The following is a 17247-nucleotide window of genomic DNA, read 5'->3' on the forward strand; positions in this document are numbered from 1 at the left end:
TCAATGACTGGCTCTTTGGTCTCCCCACCCCTGAAGGGAGGAGCAGTCCTGTTAGGCCACAGAGGAGGGCTTTGCAGCCAGTCCTGAAGATATCTGATAAAACAGGATCAGTTGAATGGGGAGGAGGTCCCCCCTATCAGTGGACTTGGAAAGGGGCACGGTGGAGATGAGGGAGGGAGGGAGGGACTGGGAGGGAATGAGGGATCGGGACATGGCTGGGATACAGAGTTAATAAAATGTAACTGATAAAAAAAAATAATAAAGAAAAAAAAATGCCCTGAATGAAGAAATAATAACAACAACAACACAACAGAAGTAAAATCAGATCTTAAGAGAGTAGGGGCAGGAAGGCATATGGCCTGCAGAAAAAAAAAAAAAAACACAACTTAGTAGTGGGTGGGGACATCTCTGCAACAAGCTACAGACCTAAATTAAAATAGGCCTCTGGGAGGATATGAGGGAAAGGAACTCTAGATGAGACTACTCATAGCAGGGGCCACAGAGACTGAAGAGGACACCGTTTAACTAGGCAAGACTTTTAGTAGAGGAGATCACCAACCCACCCACAAAAACCTCAATCCAAATCTTAACCTACCTACAAGACCTGCAGGGACAAAGATAGAACAAGTAGAACAGAGATTGAGGGACTGTCCAACCAATGTCAGGCCCAACCCTAAGACCCAACCCATGGAAGAAAGCTGACTGCTATCACTATTAATAAAACTCTGATAGGCTTGCAGACAGGAGCCTACCAGAGCTATCCTCGTAGAGATCATAACCAGCAACAACTGGAAACAGATAATGAGACTCACAGCCAAACACTGAGGGCAGCATAGGGAGTCCACCAGGAATGAGAGAAAGGGGAAGGATAAATGAACCTAGAAGTGACAAGAGCTACACAAGAAAACCATCAAAGCCAATCAACCAGGGCCCAGAGGGGCCAATGGAGTCTGAAGCACCAACCAAGGACAATGAATGGTCTGGATCTAGGTCTTCTACTTATAAGTAGCTGATGGGCACCTTAGACTTCATGTGAGCCCACTAGTTAGGAGAGGAAGGGATATACCTGACATTGACTATGTTGCATGCTTTTTGATCACTTCCCTGTGATGGAAATGACCTACAAGGCCACAGGGAAGGAAGAAAAACTCAGTCCTCCTGTGAACAGATAAGCTGGGGATGTCTGTGTAGAGAAGCTTCCTTATTCTGAGGAAGGGCAGTGTGGGGGTGGAGGGAGGATGCAGGAGAGACAATGGAACTGGGAGAAGAGGGACCAACCTATGACTGATATATAAATTAACTTAATTCTATTCATAACCAAACATTAGGCAAAGTACAGGAAATCATATGAAAGAAGGGAGAGTTAGTAAGACCAGGAGAGAACAGAAGCTCCACAAGGACAAATATATCTGGGCACAGGGGCCTGTCTGAGACTGATTCTCCAACCAGGGACCAGGCACGGATAAAACCTAGAACTCTGCTCAGATGTAGCCCATGGCAGCTCAGTATCCAAGTGGGTTCCCTAGTAAGGGAAACAGGGACTGTCTCTGGCTCTTACTCTATGGCTAGCTTTTTTACCTCATCAGCCTCCCCAAGGGAGGAGCAGCCTAGCTGGACCACTGAGGAGGACATTGCAGCCAGTCCTAGTGAGGCCTGATAAGCTAGGGTCAGATGGAAGGAGAGGAGGACCTCCCCTATAAGCGGACTTAAGAGGGGCAAGAAAGAGATGAGGAAGGGAGGGAGGGTGGGATTGGGAGGGAATGAGGGAGGGGGCTACAGCTGGGATACAAAGTAAATAAACTGTAATTAATATAAAAATAAATTAAAAAACAAAAAATACAAAATTACATTAATATTTATACACAAATCCATAAACATACCAACAAACAGAAATCTAATACTGCTGATGGGAATTTCCTTAACAAGACAACACAAAAAAACTATAAAATTTTGACTGAGAAGTGTGATGAGTTTCATAGACAATTTTTCTAATATCAACTTGTTTTAAACTGATTTTGAAAATTTGTGAGAGGTAAATAAATTTTGTGATCCTAAAATTCTGAGAAATAATACAATATTGTTGGGAAAAGATTGTATTATTTAAATGTACTTCGTTCATTAAATTATTCTAATGCTATATGTGGTAAAATGAAAATACTAGAAGACTACATTGAACTCAAAAGTCTGTGGTAGACTCAGGCAATACCCATGCTTTACTAGATAGTGGCACAGAACTCAGATGTTCTAGTGAGCTCAATGCCCTCATGTTTCAAAGAGAATTCTAGCCAAAACTACAGAGGGGGAATTATGCAAAGGTACATACTTTACGTACACATACGTTAGAAACACAATTAAACAGATGCTAACAAAGACAGCTGATTGAATTATGGAGCCTACCTCTCTGTGGAAGAAAGAAACACAAAGGCCAAACTAGCCAGGTTTCATTTTAGTAAATAAAATTGTGTTGGAATACAGTTACATCCGCAGACTTATGTTTTGCCAATGGCCATTTTTGTGCTGTAAGACCATTTAGAGTCTTCACAAAAATACTTTCTTTTTATCCATAGGCAGTATTTTAGTTTAGGTTTTGATCTCATTCTTATATCAGTTTGTGCTTAACATACTACTATGAAACCAAAACCTTCTTCTTTGAAGAAAATAATTCCTGAAGAAGTACACTGCTTTTCTTTATTGCAATTTATTAACTGTCAAAGTGCTTCATTTTATTGCAATTTTGTGTTATGTGTGTGTGTTGTATACCTATATGTTGAAGCTCTTCTGTTGCCCTTTCCATTTTTATCTCTGCCTTACTTCCCTAATAATTATCATGATAATTTTATAGCGTTTTATCTCCCCTAAATGTGAGAGAAAGCATATAATATTAATCTGCTTATATTTAACAAGATGACAACATTTTTTCTGAAAATGGTATAATTTTATTCTTCCTTATTACTGAAAAATATTCTAAAATGTATGTGTAAGTGGTGTATGTGTAAATGGATGTGGGTGCATGCCAAAAAATGACACACTATACAAACCTGAGTGGAGAAACTGATTGTTTTAAGAAAGAAAGTAAGCCCTTTGACTCACAAAGGATACATACACTGTATGTTATCTCCAAGGCTATGAATTATACAGACAATATGTAAATAATTGAAAATCATTATCAACCAGTGCCTTTAACCTCAGAATTTACAGAAAAACACAGCAAGCCTATAGAGACTAGTGTGTTAAGAGATCCAAGAATGGCCAAGATTTAAACTGATGTACAAGAAAAGCAGAGAAGATAGATTTTATGAGGCACACTGAAGCCTGACATATCAGTTCATGTCACGATAAAGAGTAAAGCCAGAAATGGACAATTTCCTAGATAGATTCCATCTACCAAAATTGAGTCAACACCAGGTAGAAAGCTATATATCCCCCAAGGAAACTGAAGCAGCCATCAACAGCCTCCCTTCCAAAAAAAAAAAAAAAGCCCTAGGCCAGATGGTTTCAGAGCAGAATTCTACCAGACCTTCAAAGAAGTGCTAACTCCAATTCTCTTCAAATTATTCCACAAAATAGAAACAAAAAAAGGAACATTACCAAACTCATTCTACGAAGCCATAGTCACCTTGATACCTAAACCACACAAAGACCCAAAAAAAAGAGAACTTCAGACATATCTCTCTTATGAACATTGATGCAAAAATACTCAATAAAATACTTACAAACTGAATACAAGAACACATCAAAGATACCATCCACCATGACCAAATAGGCTTCATTGTAGGCATGCAAGGGTGGTTCAATATATAGAAATCCATCATTGTAATCCACTACATAAACAAACTGAAGGAAAAAAACACATGATCATGCCCCTAGATGCCAAAAAAGCATTTGACAAAATCCAACACCCATTCATGTTTAAAGTCTTAGAGAGATCAGGGATACAGGGCACATACCTAAACATAGTAAAGGCGATATACAGCAAGCCTATAGCCAACATCAAACTCAATGGAGAGAAACTTAAATCAATCCCATTGAAATCAGGGATAAGGCAAGGCTCTTCAACATTGCACTTGAAATACTAGCTAGAGCAAAAAGACAAGTAAGAGAGATCGAGGGGATACAAATTGGAAAGTTTCACTATTCTCAGATGATATGATAGTGTACCTGTGTAACCCCAAAAACTCAACCGGAGAACTCCTTCAGCTGATAAACACCTTCAGCAAAGTGGCTAGAGACAAAATTAACTAAAAAAGAAAATCAGAAGCCCTCTGGTAGACCAAAGACAAAAGGGCCAAGAAAGAAATCATGGAAACAATACCCTTCATAATAGCCATGAAAACATAAAGTACCTTGGGGTGACTCTAAACAAGCAGGTGAAAGAACTGTTTCAGAAGAATAGGAAAACAGGAAACAACCTAGGAACCTACCACAGAGGGCCTCTGAAAGCCTCTGCCCTTCAGACTATCAAAGCAGATGCTGAGCCTGATGGGCAACTGTTGGGCAGAGTGAATGGAATTTTAGTTTGTTCAGGAACCTTGAGCAGTCATCTGACCCTGGGGAAAGCCAGCCCACAGCTTGGATGGCCTCTGGGTAGCCAACCCCAGCGTGCCTCCTTGTGGGCAATGCAGATGGGTCCGCGTACATGGAGGCGGGCCAGATCCTCAGCCTTAGCCAAATATGGAGTTGTTTGTGACGGAGAGCACTCGCCATCGGGAAGGTGGAGAGTGGAAACCAGCTCCATCTTTGGGGCGCAGCATTACACAGCTCTCTACAGTTCCCCATTTGTGTCACTAGCATACAATATGAGAATTTTTCCTGTGCTGCAAATCTGTCTAAACAATTGTCTAGCTATATTTTAGGTAATTGGACTGGAGAATTCGATACTACGATGGAGCAGCTGAGAGTGGCCATTGTCACGGTAAATTCTACCAGAGTGGACGCAGGACTAGCCACAGGTTTATCATCATGGATTGCTGCAGCCATGAATCATCTGAAGGAATGGGCGGGCATGGGAGCATTAGCAGGCCTTCTGGTGTTGGTCTCCTTGGTTTGCCTGTGGTGTATATGCAAGATTAAAGTCTCATACAAATTAAAAAAAAAAAAAAGAAAAGAAAAAAACTTCAAGTCTCTGAAGAAAGAAATAGAAGAAGCCATCAGAAGATGGAAAGATCTCCTATGCTCATGGATCGGTAGGATTAACATTGTGAAAATGGCCATCCTGCCAAAAGCAATCTACAGATTCAATGCAATTCCCATCAAAATACCAACACAATTCTTTACAGACCTTGAAAGAAAAATTCTCAACTTCATATGGAGAAACAAAATACCCAGTTTCCAAAACAATCCTGTACAACAACAGATTCTCTGGAGGTGTCTCCATCCCTGAATTCAAGTTGTACTACAGACCAGTAGTAATAAAAACTGCTTGGTATTGGCATAGAAACAGAAAGGTGGATCAATGGAACCAAACAGAATACCCAGAAATAAAACCACACACCTATGAATACCTGATTTTTGACAAAGAAGCCAAACCACTCAATGGAAAAAAAAAAAAGACAGCATCTTCAACAAATGGTACTGGTCCAAGTGGATGTCTACATGCAGAAAAATGCAAATAGATCCATATTTATCACCCTGCACAAAAGTAAAGTCTAAGTGGATCAAAGACGGCAATATAAAACCAGATACACTAAATCAGTTAGAAGAAAAAGTGGGTAAGAGCCTAGAACTCATTGGCACAGGAGACAACTTCCTGAACAGCGCATCATCAACACAGGCCCTAAGAGCAACAATCAATAAATGGGACCTCATGAAACTAAAAAGCTTCTGTAAAACAAAAGTCACTCTTGTCAGAACAAAACGACAGAGTCTCGCCTAGGAAAGGATCTTCACCAACCCTGTATCTGACAGAAGGCTGATATCCTGAATATAAAGAAATAAATTAGTTAAAATGCAATAATTCAAGCAACCCAATTAAAAAAAAAATGGGGTATGGAGCTAAACAGAGAAATCTCTGTAGAAGAATATAGAGTGGCAGAGAAACACATAATGAGATGCTCAACATCTTTACCCATCAGAGAGATGCAAATCAAAATGACCCTGAGATTTTACCTTACACCAATCAGAATGCCTAAGATCAAAAACTCAAGTGACAACACATGCTGGAGAGGTTGTGGAGAAAGGGGAACCCTCCTTCATTGCAGGTGGGAATGTAAACTTGTACAACCACTATGGAAATCAACCTGGTACTTTCTCAGACAATCAGGTATACTGCTTCCACAAGATCCAACTATACCACTCCTAGGCATATATCCAAAAGATGTTCAAGTACACAACAAGGACATTTGCTCAACCATATTTGTAGCAGCTTTTTTTGTAATAGCCAGAATCTGGAAACAACCTGAATGTCCATCAGTGCAGGAATGGATACAGAAATTGTGGTTGTTTTACACAATGGAATACTACTCAGCAATTACAAACAAGAAAATCAGGAATTTTGCAGGCAAATTGTGGAAACTAGAAAAGATCATCCTGAGTGAGATATCCCAGAAGCAGAAAGACACACATGGTATACACTCACTTATAAGTGGGCACTAGACCTATAAGATAGGATAAACATACTAAAATCTGTACAACTAAAGAAGATAAAGAAGAAAGAGGACCAGGGGCAAACTGATCAATACTCACCTAGAAAGACAAAGGGGATCGACATTGTAAGTAGGAGAAAACAAGTAACAGGACAGGAGCCTACCACAGAGGGCACCTGAAAGACTCTACCTAGCAGTGTATCAAAGTAGATGCTGAGACCCATAACCACACCTTTGGCAGAGTGCAGGGAATCATATAAAAGAAGGAAGAGTTAGTATGACCTAGAGGGGACAGAAGCCCCACAAGGTCCAAATATATCAGGGCATGGGGGTCTTCTCTCAGACTCTTTTTCCAACCATGGAACATGCATGGATATAACCTATAAACCCTGCTCAGACATAGCCCATGGTAGCTCTGTATCCAAGTGGGTTCCTTAGTAAAGGGGACAGAAATTATTTCTGACATGAACTCCATGACTGGCTCATTGAGCTCCTCCTCCCCCCTGAGGGAGGAGCAGCCTTACTAGGTCAAAGATAAGGACATTGTAGCTAGTCTTAAAGATCCCTGATAAGCTAGGGTCAGTTAAAAGGAGAGGAGGACCTCCCCTATCAGTGGACTCAAAAGGGGGCAGAGAGGAGATGAGGGAGGGTGTGGGCTTACAGCTGGGATACAAGTGAATGTATAAAATTATTTAAAAATAAAAATAAAGAGTAAAGCCAGGAAAATGCAAGTCATAACCCAGGCAACAAACTATCTAGTGGTAATTAAAACCAGTGAGGAAGAAGCTCACAGGTATTCTCTACCTGCTAAAAAGAAGACAGAAACTTAGACAGAAAATAGATGAGAAAGCTATTAGCATTAAGAACATACTATTTACCTGTCAAATACATTCATACCTTTGACCACTTGTAATAAATGTTCATTCATTTGGTCATCACCCATCAAATCATCTCAAGCATTGTTTATATGTAAGACAATTTAAGGACCTGAGGAAAATATGACAATCATTGTCTAACTGTGGAAATCACTGTTAGGTGAGGAAGACAGATTATGTAAATATGTATAGTCACAAAAGCTAAGAAAGGAACAATAACAAATAGTAACAGGCCTATTCAAAATTGGCAGACGAAAAAGAAAGATGGAGAAGATTCAGAGAAAGCTCCTTCAAAGAGGCAGAAACTGAATAGAAATTTTGAGACTGAACTGGGACTAAGCAGATACAGAAAGAATGAGAACACATATGTTAAGAATTGTATGAATAAGTGTAATTAATAAAAGTTAATAAAAAAAAGAATTGTCAACATTAAAAAAAAAAAACAACAGCATGTGCAAAAACATAATCACCATGAGAATAAGGGAGAAAAAAGAGAGTGGAAGGCCTGAGCAAACAGAGAGGGCCATATGTGGAAGGGATCGTAAGACTGCTTAAAGACTGAAATGACAGCATCCAAACATTTGGCATGTAAACTAAGAAGCCTTCACAATTATTTCACACTCCTATAGAGCATACATTCTATAAAGTTCCATATCGATAATCATACTTAACAAAAATGCTTACATTTAACATGATAGCCACCACTTCAAAACATTTTTCTGAAAATCCAATTTCTTCCTTATTATTGAAAAATATCCCAGAGTGTATGTGTATGTGCATTTATGTACCACCTTCTTCAACCCACTCATCTGCTGATGAGTATATGTGTTGCTTCTATAATTTGGCTTTGTTAGTAATGTGAAAATAAACATGGACATAAACTACCTCTGTGGTAAGCCCAGATTAAGACACATATCTAGCAATGGTATAGCTAAATCATAAAATATTCCATTTTTAACTTTCAGGAAGGAACCTCTAAACTGATTCCCGTAGTGACTGAATTAATGCACATTCAACACTATATTACCATTCCTTTCAGTGAACTCATGTGAACTCACGAGACATTTGTTCATGTCTCGTGGCTGATAAAAATTCTGAAGGATCAAGACAAGTACCTTCTTTGTCATTATTTTCTAAATACTGTATTTATGTAACACTTATATTCTATTAGTTAGCATGTAAAAGAAAAAGCTAATTCTGATTGAGATAAGATATAATTCCAGGCTAGTTTGGATTTGGCTACAGATTCTGAATATGTTTTTATGTGCTTGTTAGCCTACGTACTTCAGCACTTTAACTTTAAAAGTATCTGTCCTGTTCATTTGCCTACTTACTAATTGGATTGGTTTTTTCTGACATATTGTTTACATTGTTTATGTATTTTACATGTTAACACTACCCCTCCCTACCTGTGAACACCTAGTGAAGATTTTCTGATTCTGTAGCAGTCCCTTTACTCTGCTGACTGTTGCTTTTGCTATGCAAACCCTTTTTTAATTTCATGTGACCGTATTTATCAGTTTTTTCTGTTATTTCTAGGCTACTCAGGGTCCTGAGTTGTAGGTCCTGGCAGAAGCTTTTTAACCTCATATTGTTCAAGGGCTCCTGTTATTCCTGGAATGCGGATACTTGGAGTCTTTTGGAGTCAATGGTTGTCTTTTTAACTTCACTGTTTCAAAGTTTCAAGCCTTACATCTCTCATCCATGTAGCTGAATTAAACCAGGGTGAGGAACAGGAATATGTTTTGGTTTTGTGTGTATGTATATTCAGTTTTTACTAGCAACACTTGTTAAAGGGGTTGCCATTCTATCTGAAGTATATTTTAAATGCCTTTCGGGTAATTCAGACTGCTTTAGTTATGTAGGGTAATCATTGGGTCTTCCATTCTATTCCATGGGCCTAGGTATCTACTCATGTGCCAGTGGCATGCTGATTTGTAAATAACTGTAAAAACTTTTAGAGTGTTTTTCTTTGATAATATCATGGTAAGGCATTTTAAAATTAGTCTTTCAAACTCTTCATCTCCACTTTCAACTGTGGCTAATGACTCAGTGGCACACAGGCTGATATCCCTTGACATCACATCTCTATTACAGTCATAAATTTGTGCACCCCTTTGTTTCCATAGTATCTGCCTACACATACTTATTGTCTGAATAATTACAAGTCTTCAAATATCTGTATTGAATGCATTAGCACAAGTTCCCTCAACATTATAGTATTTATTGAATGACATTAACAGAGTTCTCCTTTTATGCACCAATGAAAGCTCACTGGTGAATCCCATCCAAGAAGTCTTTTAAGGAACCCTCATTCTTAACCCCACTGGCTGACTAACCTGGGTTTACTAAGTGCATCACTGTGCACATGGCTGACACTGGTCTCTAGGTCCTATAGCTTCTTTCTGTCCTAGTATACATTCATCCTTATGATACTGCCTTTCGACATGACACATGAGATTCTGCCACTACAGTACTAGATAAATGGTAATAAAAAAAAAATAAAACAGAAACTTAAGAAATGAAATCTCAACATCAGAGTCATTTTGACTTGTTAGATTATTTTTTAATTTTACAATAAAAACCTATTACTGAAAAAAAAAAACATGAATGGGCCAAATGTGTAATTTTAATATGGTAAACTGTAGGTCACTGCCAAAATGCTACAGCAATAGAAAACCGGCATTATAGAAAAAGGAATAGTCTAAAACACACACACACACACACACACACACACACACACACGCACACACACACACACACCTGTGTGTTACATGGACATTGAATCTCTCATAAAAAAAAGTGATATATAAAGACTTCATTTATCAATATTGATACAAAGTGAACAGAATCTTAGCCAGGAATAAGTACAGAGAATATCCCAACAATTTATCCTCCCAAATTTGACTTAAAAGTTCATATTTAAAGGCATTCCTAAAAAGAAAAATGCAAAATGAAGGAAGCCTGATATGACTGCACTTACCAGAATGGTAGCAGTAGTCCATAGAGTGGGGAACTTGGATGGTAAAGGCTATCAAATCGGGAGCGAGAAGAGATTCAGGCTTTCTACTTTCATTAAGCCACTTGGTGCTATGAAGGTCTCTAGTGTCCGAAGGACCCTGAAGTAAAGGAACCAACATTTCTTTTCCACTGTCACCTGAATAGAAATATTGATTGAAAAATTTTTTAAAGGAAGAAAAAATTTTAAATAATATTTCTTATGTAAAATACAGTAGTTCGGGAATGTTTTATCTGAAAATATACCACTAAAATAATGGTTCAATAATAGTTGTCACTTTAATCGTCTATCTAGTTAATAATCTATAAAGAGTCTGATAAAGCTATTTTAGATTTTAAAATTCAGTTTTGACATTTTGCTAATGAGTGTAGGACATGTTCAGAACAAAATGAAATTATATAGAGAGTACATCAGCAAAATATGTACTATGATATGATGGAATTTAGGTTTGCTGAAAGAACTGAAAATAGCTTAAGAAGAACATTATAAAACAAACTACTGCAAGACAGAGGAATAGTTACAACCAAACTTTTGTAACACTCAAATTTTGTTTTTAAATCTACTGTGCTAACATCTTAACTCAATATTAATTTAATTATCATGCATAATTCACATTTCTGTCAAAACTGCAAAAATATTCTTAATTTTTCTTTACTACTTCTGTTGAAACTATGCAAAGCTGTTCACCTTAAATGAAATATAATTGGTTAAAGTCAGTAAGTATCATCCCTGCACTGTTAAAAATATTAAGTATAAATAAAACAATGAAAAGCTCTGATTCATAGGAACAATGAGTAAATTCTTGTTTCAGCAAATGCTCCTTGTAAAAGGCAAGGCCGATTCTCCTACACAGGCAATAAAGTTTTACATGGTCCAGCTGCACATACCTGGGGCTTTGGCACAAATTTTTATTGATCCCACGGTCCCAGAGGCACATTTGACCAATGATGTGCTGCTGTACTTCAGTTCAACATTCTGGATTGAGCCCTCAAGAGTTGGCAGGGGATTCTTAGATTTCACACCTAATAAAAGAAAACTGCAAATGTACTAGCTGATTGAATTTAAATAATTTTATACTCCTTCACCAAGGTATTTAAAATTAATTATACTTCAATTATCTACCTCAGATGTTCTTACAGTTTTTGTGTTATGTTTCAGAGTTCAGAATTTAAAAGCTAAAAGGATGCAATTTGAAAATAAATAGGCTGAATTCTCATAACTATACTTCATAAGTACAGTTGATTAGTAGGAGTCAAAACATGAAACTAAATGTATAAATCATACATAAAACTCAAGAAAGTTTAAAAATCATATTTAGTTTGAGAATACACAAAATAAACCTATCTGAGTAAATAGAAATAAAACCGTCCAAGATAGTTTGTAACTTAAAATACAATCACTTATAAACAAAACAAAAACAAAATACCCAAAAGATTTTTAGCAAAGAAAAAAGGAGCTTTCAGTATTTCTAGTTCATGATACTTATTAATATAAAACAGTTTATATTTATGATCAACTCTAATTAAGGGCATGAAAGGAAGGAGAGGATTATACAAGCAGAGGCGCCCACTGACTATAATTCTGACGAGGAAAGGGTGAAAGAGAGAAAAAGAAAAGGTGAAGTATTATCTCTCATGATTAAGATTTACTATATAAATGGAATCGGTCTGCACAAAATATCATAATTGCCATTCTCATTTCTGATGCATAAACTAAAGGTGCAAACTAAATTTCATAGAAGGGTTTGTAATCAGTTAACATTTACTGAGTACTTGCACTATATTATGCATACAAATGAGTTCGATCTTCACAAGAAACTATAATATAAAGGACTATCCTAATTGTACAAATAAGAATATCATGAATTTCAGGTACTAACTAAGTTCTACACAAACCTAGGTGTTAAACCTAGACGTTACATCTGTTCGAGAATAATTTTGTCTTCCTACATATTTTGCGTATATTCAGAAACATCCAGGAATATTATTTTCCTTCTGTTCCTTGTCTCAAATTTTAGTGAAGCACAAAGTATTATCTTTCATATTTGAGGACTTTAATTTTATATGATTTTAAAAATAAACTATGACTTACAAGTTTTGTTCTCTAAAATCTCATTTCCACCTATAGTGTATGTATGTTCATGAATACCTATTGTCTCTCCAAAAAAAATTATGAAAGATTTCCTGATCAATGGTCAAGAATTTAACATGTAACTGATTCCAAAATATCAAAGAGAACAGGTTGAAGATTTTCCCAAATATTAACCCTTGTTTCTGAAAGAACTCTTAACTTTCTAATCTTCAACTTTGTCATTGTCCAGAGGAATCTAAGAAGAAAGAATCTTAATTGAGAATATGCCTCCATTAAGATTGGCCTATAGGTAAGGCCACCGATGGACTACTGATCCTTAACTCTGAAAGAAAGCAGGCTAAGCAAGCCCTGAGAAGCAAGTCTATAGGCAATGTTCCTCCATGATCTCTGCTTCAGTTCCTTCATCCAGGTTCCTTCTCTGATTCAGTCCCTGTCCTGATTTCCCTTAGTGATGGACTGTTAGCATGAAGTGTAAGCAAAATAATCCCTTTCTGTCCTAAGTTGCTTTTGGTCATGGTGTTTTCCACAGCAGTAAAGACTCTAAGGCATTTGTTATATAACTATGTGTCAATTAATTGTTAATTTGACATGTTTAGCTTATGTTGAGTTTATAGTAGTCATCCTCAGAACAGAAGCTGAACTAAGCTCTGGAACAGATTTAAAGAGTGTGTGAAGCTGATAAAGTGGTATCCAAATGTTATGTATTTTTCAGGTTTTCAAATTCCATGACTGAAAACATTTTAATAATAGAAAATCAATGACAGCATCACAGTGCTAGCAGTGTGGGTATCACGGCATCTGGCACTGACTGAACACTTAATTGTGTCTAGTTTTTTATTAATCTCATACAAAAAAAAAGAAAGTTATCACTATTTTCATTTTTCATAGAAGAAAACAAAGTCTCAGAGAAATACAGAGTTGGCAAAAAGAAACAGAAAATGGCTGAATTTGAACCATATTTTTCCTTATTAGAAAGGATGCATGCTGGAGATATTGGTCACTGGGTAAAAGAGTCAGCTATACAAGCTTGAGAATCTGACACCCAAGTAAAAAGCTGATGTAGCCACAAGTCCATCCCAACACTATAGATTTTGAAGAAGGGAGAGCCTCTGAAAATTTCTGGGTCCAACCAAGCCTACCTCCAGGTTCAGTGAGAGAGGATCAGATGAATGGGGAGGAGGTCCCCCCTATCAGTGGACTTGGAAAGGGGCACGGTGGAGATGAGGGAGGGAGGGAGGGACTGGGAGGGAATGAAGGATCGGGACACGGCTGGGATACAGAGTTAATAAAATGTAACTGATAAAAAAAAAAAAACATGCACATATTTCTGCCAGTTGATGTCTATATTAAAATAGCTCTGCAAAAACTTCTGAGATAAGACCAAAACAAAGACAACACTATACTCGTAAGAATAAACAAAGAAAACATTCAAAGGCTAAATAACAAAAAATGGCATCGAACATCTCAACAGCTCTAATGAGAGAACAAGAAGTAAGCAATACTCTGAAAAATAAATATAAAAAAATAAATCTACAAAATAAATCCACAGAAAAATAAATCTCAATCTAAAAATCTATGCGCAGCCAAATTATCAATAACACATAAAGATGTTCTGGCTATTTTTTTATATAATTTTTAATTTTTTATATTAATCACAGGTTATTTACTTTGGATCCCAGCCATAGCCCCCTCCCTCATTTCCTCCCAATCCCACCCCCTCTCCCTCATCTCCTCCCTGCCCATTTCCAAGTCCACTGATAGGGGAGGTCCTCCTCTCCTTCCATCTGATCCTAGCTTATCAGGTATCTTGAAGTGCCAACTTAGCATGTCCCAGAATCACCTGAGAAGGGAGTCATAATGAGCAATGATCTAGATCAGGCAGGCTGGTGGGCATATCTGGGGATAGGGATAGTTGTCTTCAGTATTAATTGATATAAAAAGATCCAGGACACTATGGTTGGCTCCTAGACCAATGCAGTTGGGACCTAGAGTAGAAATAGTTAGCTGAGCACAAGAACAAAGAAGCAGGTTGCAGACCTGATGCTTTAAAGTTCCAGTAATAAACAATAACATAGGATTGTAATCCATATATAAACCTTTCTCCCCTAAGTTGTTCTTTTAAGAGGAGGGAGTAGGAAAGTGCACTAAAAGAAAAAAAAAATCATTCTAAAATCAAGGCATGCACTTGGCATTTCTATGTTATAGAAAATATGTAAGGGAACACTAATGAAGCAAGAAAAAAACAGACATACAAATTATGACTATTAAAGTTATAAAAGAAAAAATTTCAATAATTGCATGTATGTAACACTATATATAATCTTAATATGCTTGCATTGGATACAGAATTAAGCAAAAAATATGATGTAATACGCTCAAAAATTTAGGAGAAAAGAAAAACAGATCATATTGGTCTTAAAAACTACGTCCTTGGCAGCAAAGACAATAACATTGCCCCACATGGAAGGGAAAGATGGAGGGAGGAATAGAGGGAAGAAGGGAGGGAAGAAGGGAGGGAGATGCAGATGCAGATACGGAGACAAAGACAGAGAGAGAATATTAAAGATCCAAAAGAGCTGATTTACAGTGGGGGGATGGCCTTAGATAACTCAGGTAAACCTGGTATGATATGACAAATCCTTAGAGACAAGAAGGAAGAGAGAAAGAGACATGAAGTCACAATCACTTTCAAAGAAGTATGATACTCAGGGCGATGGAAGCAGATGCTGAGACTCATGGCCAATTTTTGGGCAGAGCACAGAGGGTCTTATGTAGGAAGACAGGGTGGGAATAGAGGAACATGGAGGGAACAGGAGCCCCACAATGAGACAACAAAGCTAAGAGATCTGAGCCCATGGGGTCCTGCAGAGACCGATAGACCAACAGAGAACCATGCATGGAGAGGGCCTAGAATCCCTGCTCAGAAGTGGCCTATTGGCAGCTCAGTCTCTGAGTGAGGGGGGCAGGGACTCTATCATGAACTCAGTTGCCTGCTCTTTGATCATTTGCTCCTGATAATGCAGCCTTGCCAGGCCATGGAGGAAGAGGATCCAGGCAGTCCTGATGAGACTTGACAAGCTATGGGCAGATGGCAATAGTAGAGAACTCCCATTTCAGTGAACTAGGAGAAAGGGATGGGGGAAAAGGGAACGAGGGTGGGACCAGGGGGAGTTGACGGAGGGTGCTTCAATCAGGATATATAATGGAATAAATTGTGAAGAAAGAAATTAAAATAAAAATTAAAAAGAAGAATGATACTGATGCCTCTGAAGACAGGAAAGTCTGAAAGCTAGAAAAGGCAAAGATGGCCTATCCCTAAAGTCACCAGATAGCAGACCTACTATCTTTATATACTATAGAACTGCAAGAACAAAAAAATGTGCTATAGGGCTATAGAAATGGTACAGGAGTTTGGAAAGACATGGGCTATTTCTTGCAACCAGCTCCAAGGGAGCCAATGTCTTTGGTCTCCTCGGGCACCAACACTCATGTATACATGTACGTCTCTTCGTAATTTTTAAAAACAATAAATATCTTTACAGTCATGAAAAAACCTTAATCAAAAAAAAAATGTATAGTGACATTGCAGCCAGGCCTGAAGAGACTTGATAAGTTAGGATCAGATGGAAGGTCCTCCCCTATTAGTGGACTTGGAAAGGGGCAGGGAGAAAATGAGGGACTGAGGGTGGAATTGGGAGGGAAGGAAGGAGGGAGGGAGCTACGGCTGGGATACAAAGTGAATAACCTGTGATTAATATAAAAAATAAATTAATTTAAAAAACAAAACAAAAAATGTATAGTGGGAAATAATTAGGTAAGAACTAGATTTTATAGTTGAATGAGTAATGTTCAGAATGTACACAGAATTACCAAAACTCATCAAGAAACAATCTGCTTCAAAATGGCCAAATGGCCTCACAAAGTGGTCCACATCTGTAATCCAAGCACTTAGGAGGCAGAGGCAGGAGCATGGTCTCAAATTCAAGGTCAAGCTGATATAGTTATTAGCAAGTTCCAAGCTGGCTAGTTCTTTACACCAAGATCCTGTTTCCAAAGTGGGAACACTTGAAATGCCTGTCTAGCTGTAGCTTTGGTTATTTTGACCTACATGGAGATTTGAATGGAAATTCCCCCAAAAGACTCATGTGTTTGAATGCTTGATCCATAAGGAGTGGCATTACTGGGGGATGTGGCATTGTTGGAGGAAGTGTGTCAATGTGGGGCAAGCTTTGATGTCTCCTATGCTCAAGCTACATCAAGTGTGGCACACAGTTGCTTCTGATGCCGGTGGATCAAAATGTAAAACTCTCAGATACTTCTTCAGCATCATGGCTGCCTGCATGCTACCATGATGATAATGGACTAAACCTCTGAAACTGTAAGCCAGCCCCAATTAAATATTTTCTTTTCTAGGAATTCCCATGGTCATGGTGTCTCTTCACAGCAACAGAAACCCTAACTACGACAACATATTAATACATCTCCAATTCTCCTCATCCCCCCAGCTCCTGTAACTATCACCTTACTCTCTACTTGTGTGAGTTCTTTCACTTAACATGGTCTTGATAATATTCACCGGTACGTCATCTCTCTTCATGGATGAATGATATTGAATGGCAACAATTATACTATTGTCATTTTACAACTTGTTGATCCTTTGACCAGTTAACACAGGACATAG

General features: G+C 37.9%; 1 protein-coding gene across 5 annotated transcripts in view; it reads right to left on the reverse strand.

Annotated features, from left to right (window-relative positions):
- Vps13b (vacuolar protein sorting 13 homolog B) overlaps nucleotides 1–17247 on the reverse strand; it is a 641091-nt gene that overhangs the window by 469404 nt on the left and 154440 nt on the right. For all 5 annotated transcript variants that reach the window (XM_060392854.1, XM_060392863.1, XM_060392849.1 and 2 more), the window contains exons 18-19: nucleotides 11363–11497; nucleotides 10440–10613 (exon numbers count right to left, since the gene is read on the reverse strand). In XM_060392854.1, coding sequence (XP_060248837.1) covers nucleotides 10440–10613; nucleotides 11363–11497 — 309 coding nt within the window. The remainder of the gene's footprint in view (nucleotides 1–10439; nucleotides 10614–11362; nucleotides 11498–17247) is intronic.

Source organism: Meriones unguiculatus, chromosome 1 (genome assembly GCF_030254825.1).
Source record: "Meriones unguiculatus strain TT.TT164.6M chromosome 1, Bangor_MerUng_6.1, whole genome shotgun sequence".
NCBI lineage: Eukaryota > Metazoa > Chordata > Mammalia > Rodentia > Muridae > Meriones > Meriones unguiculatus.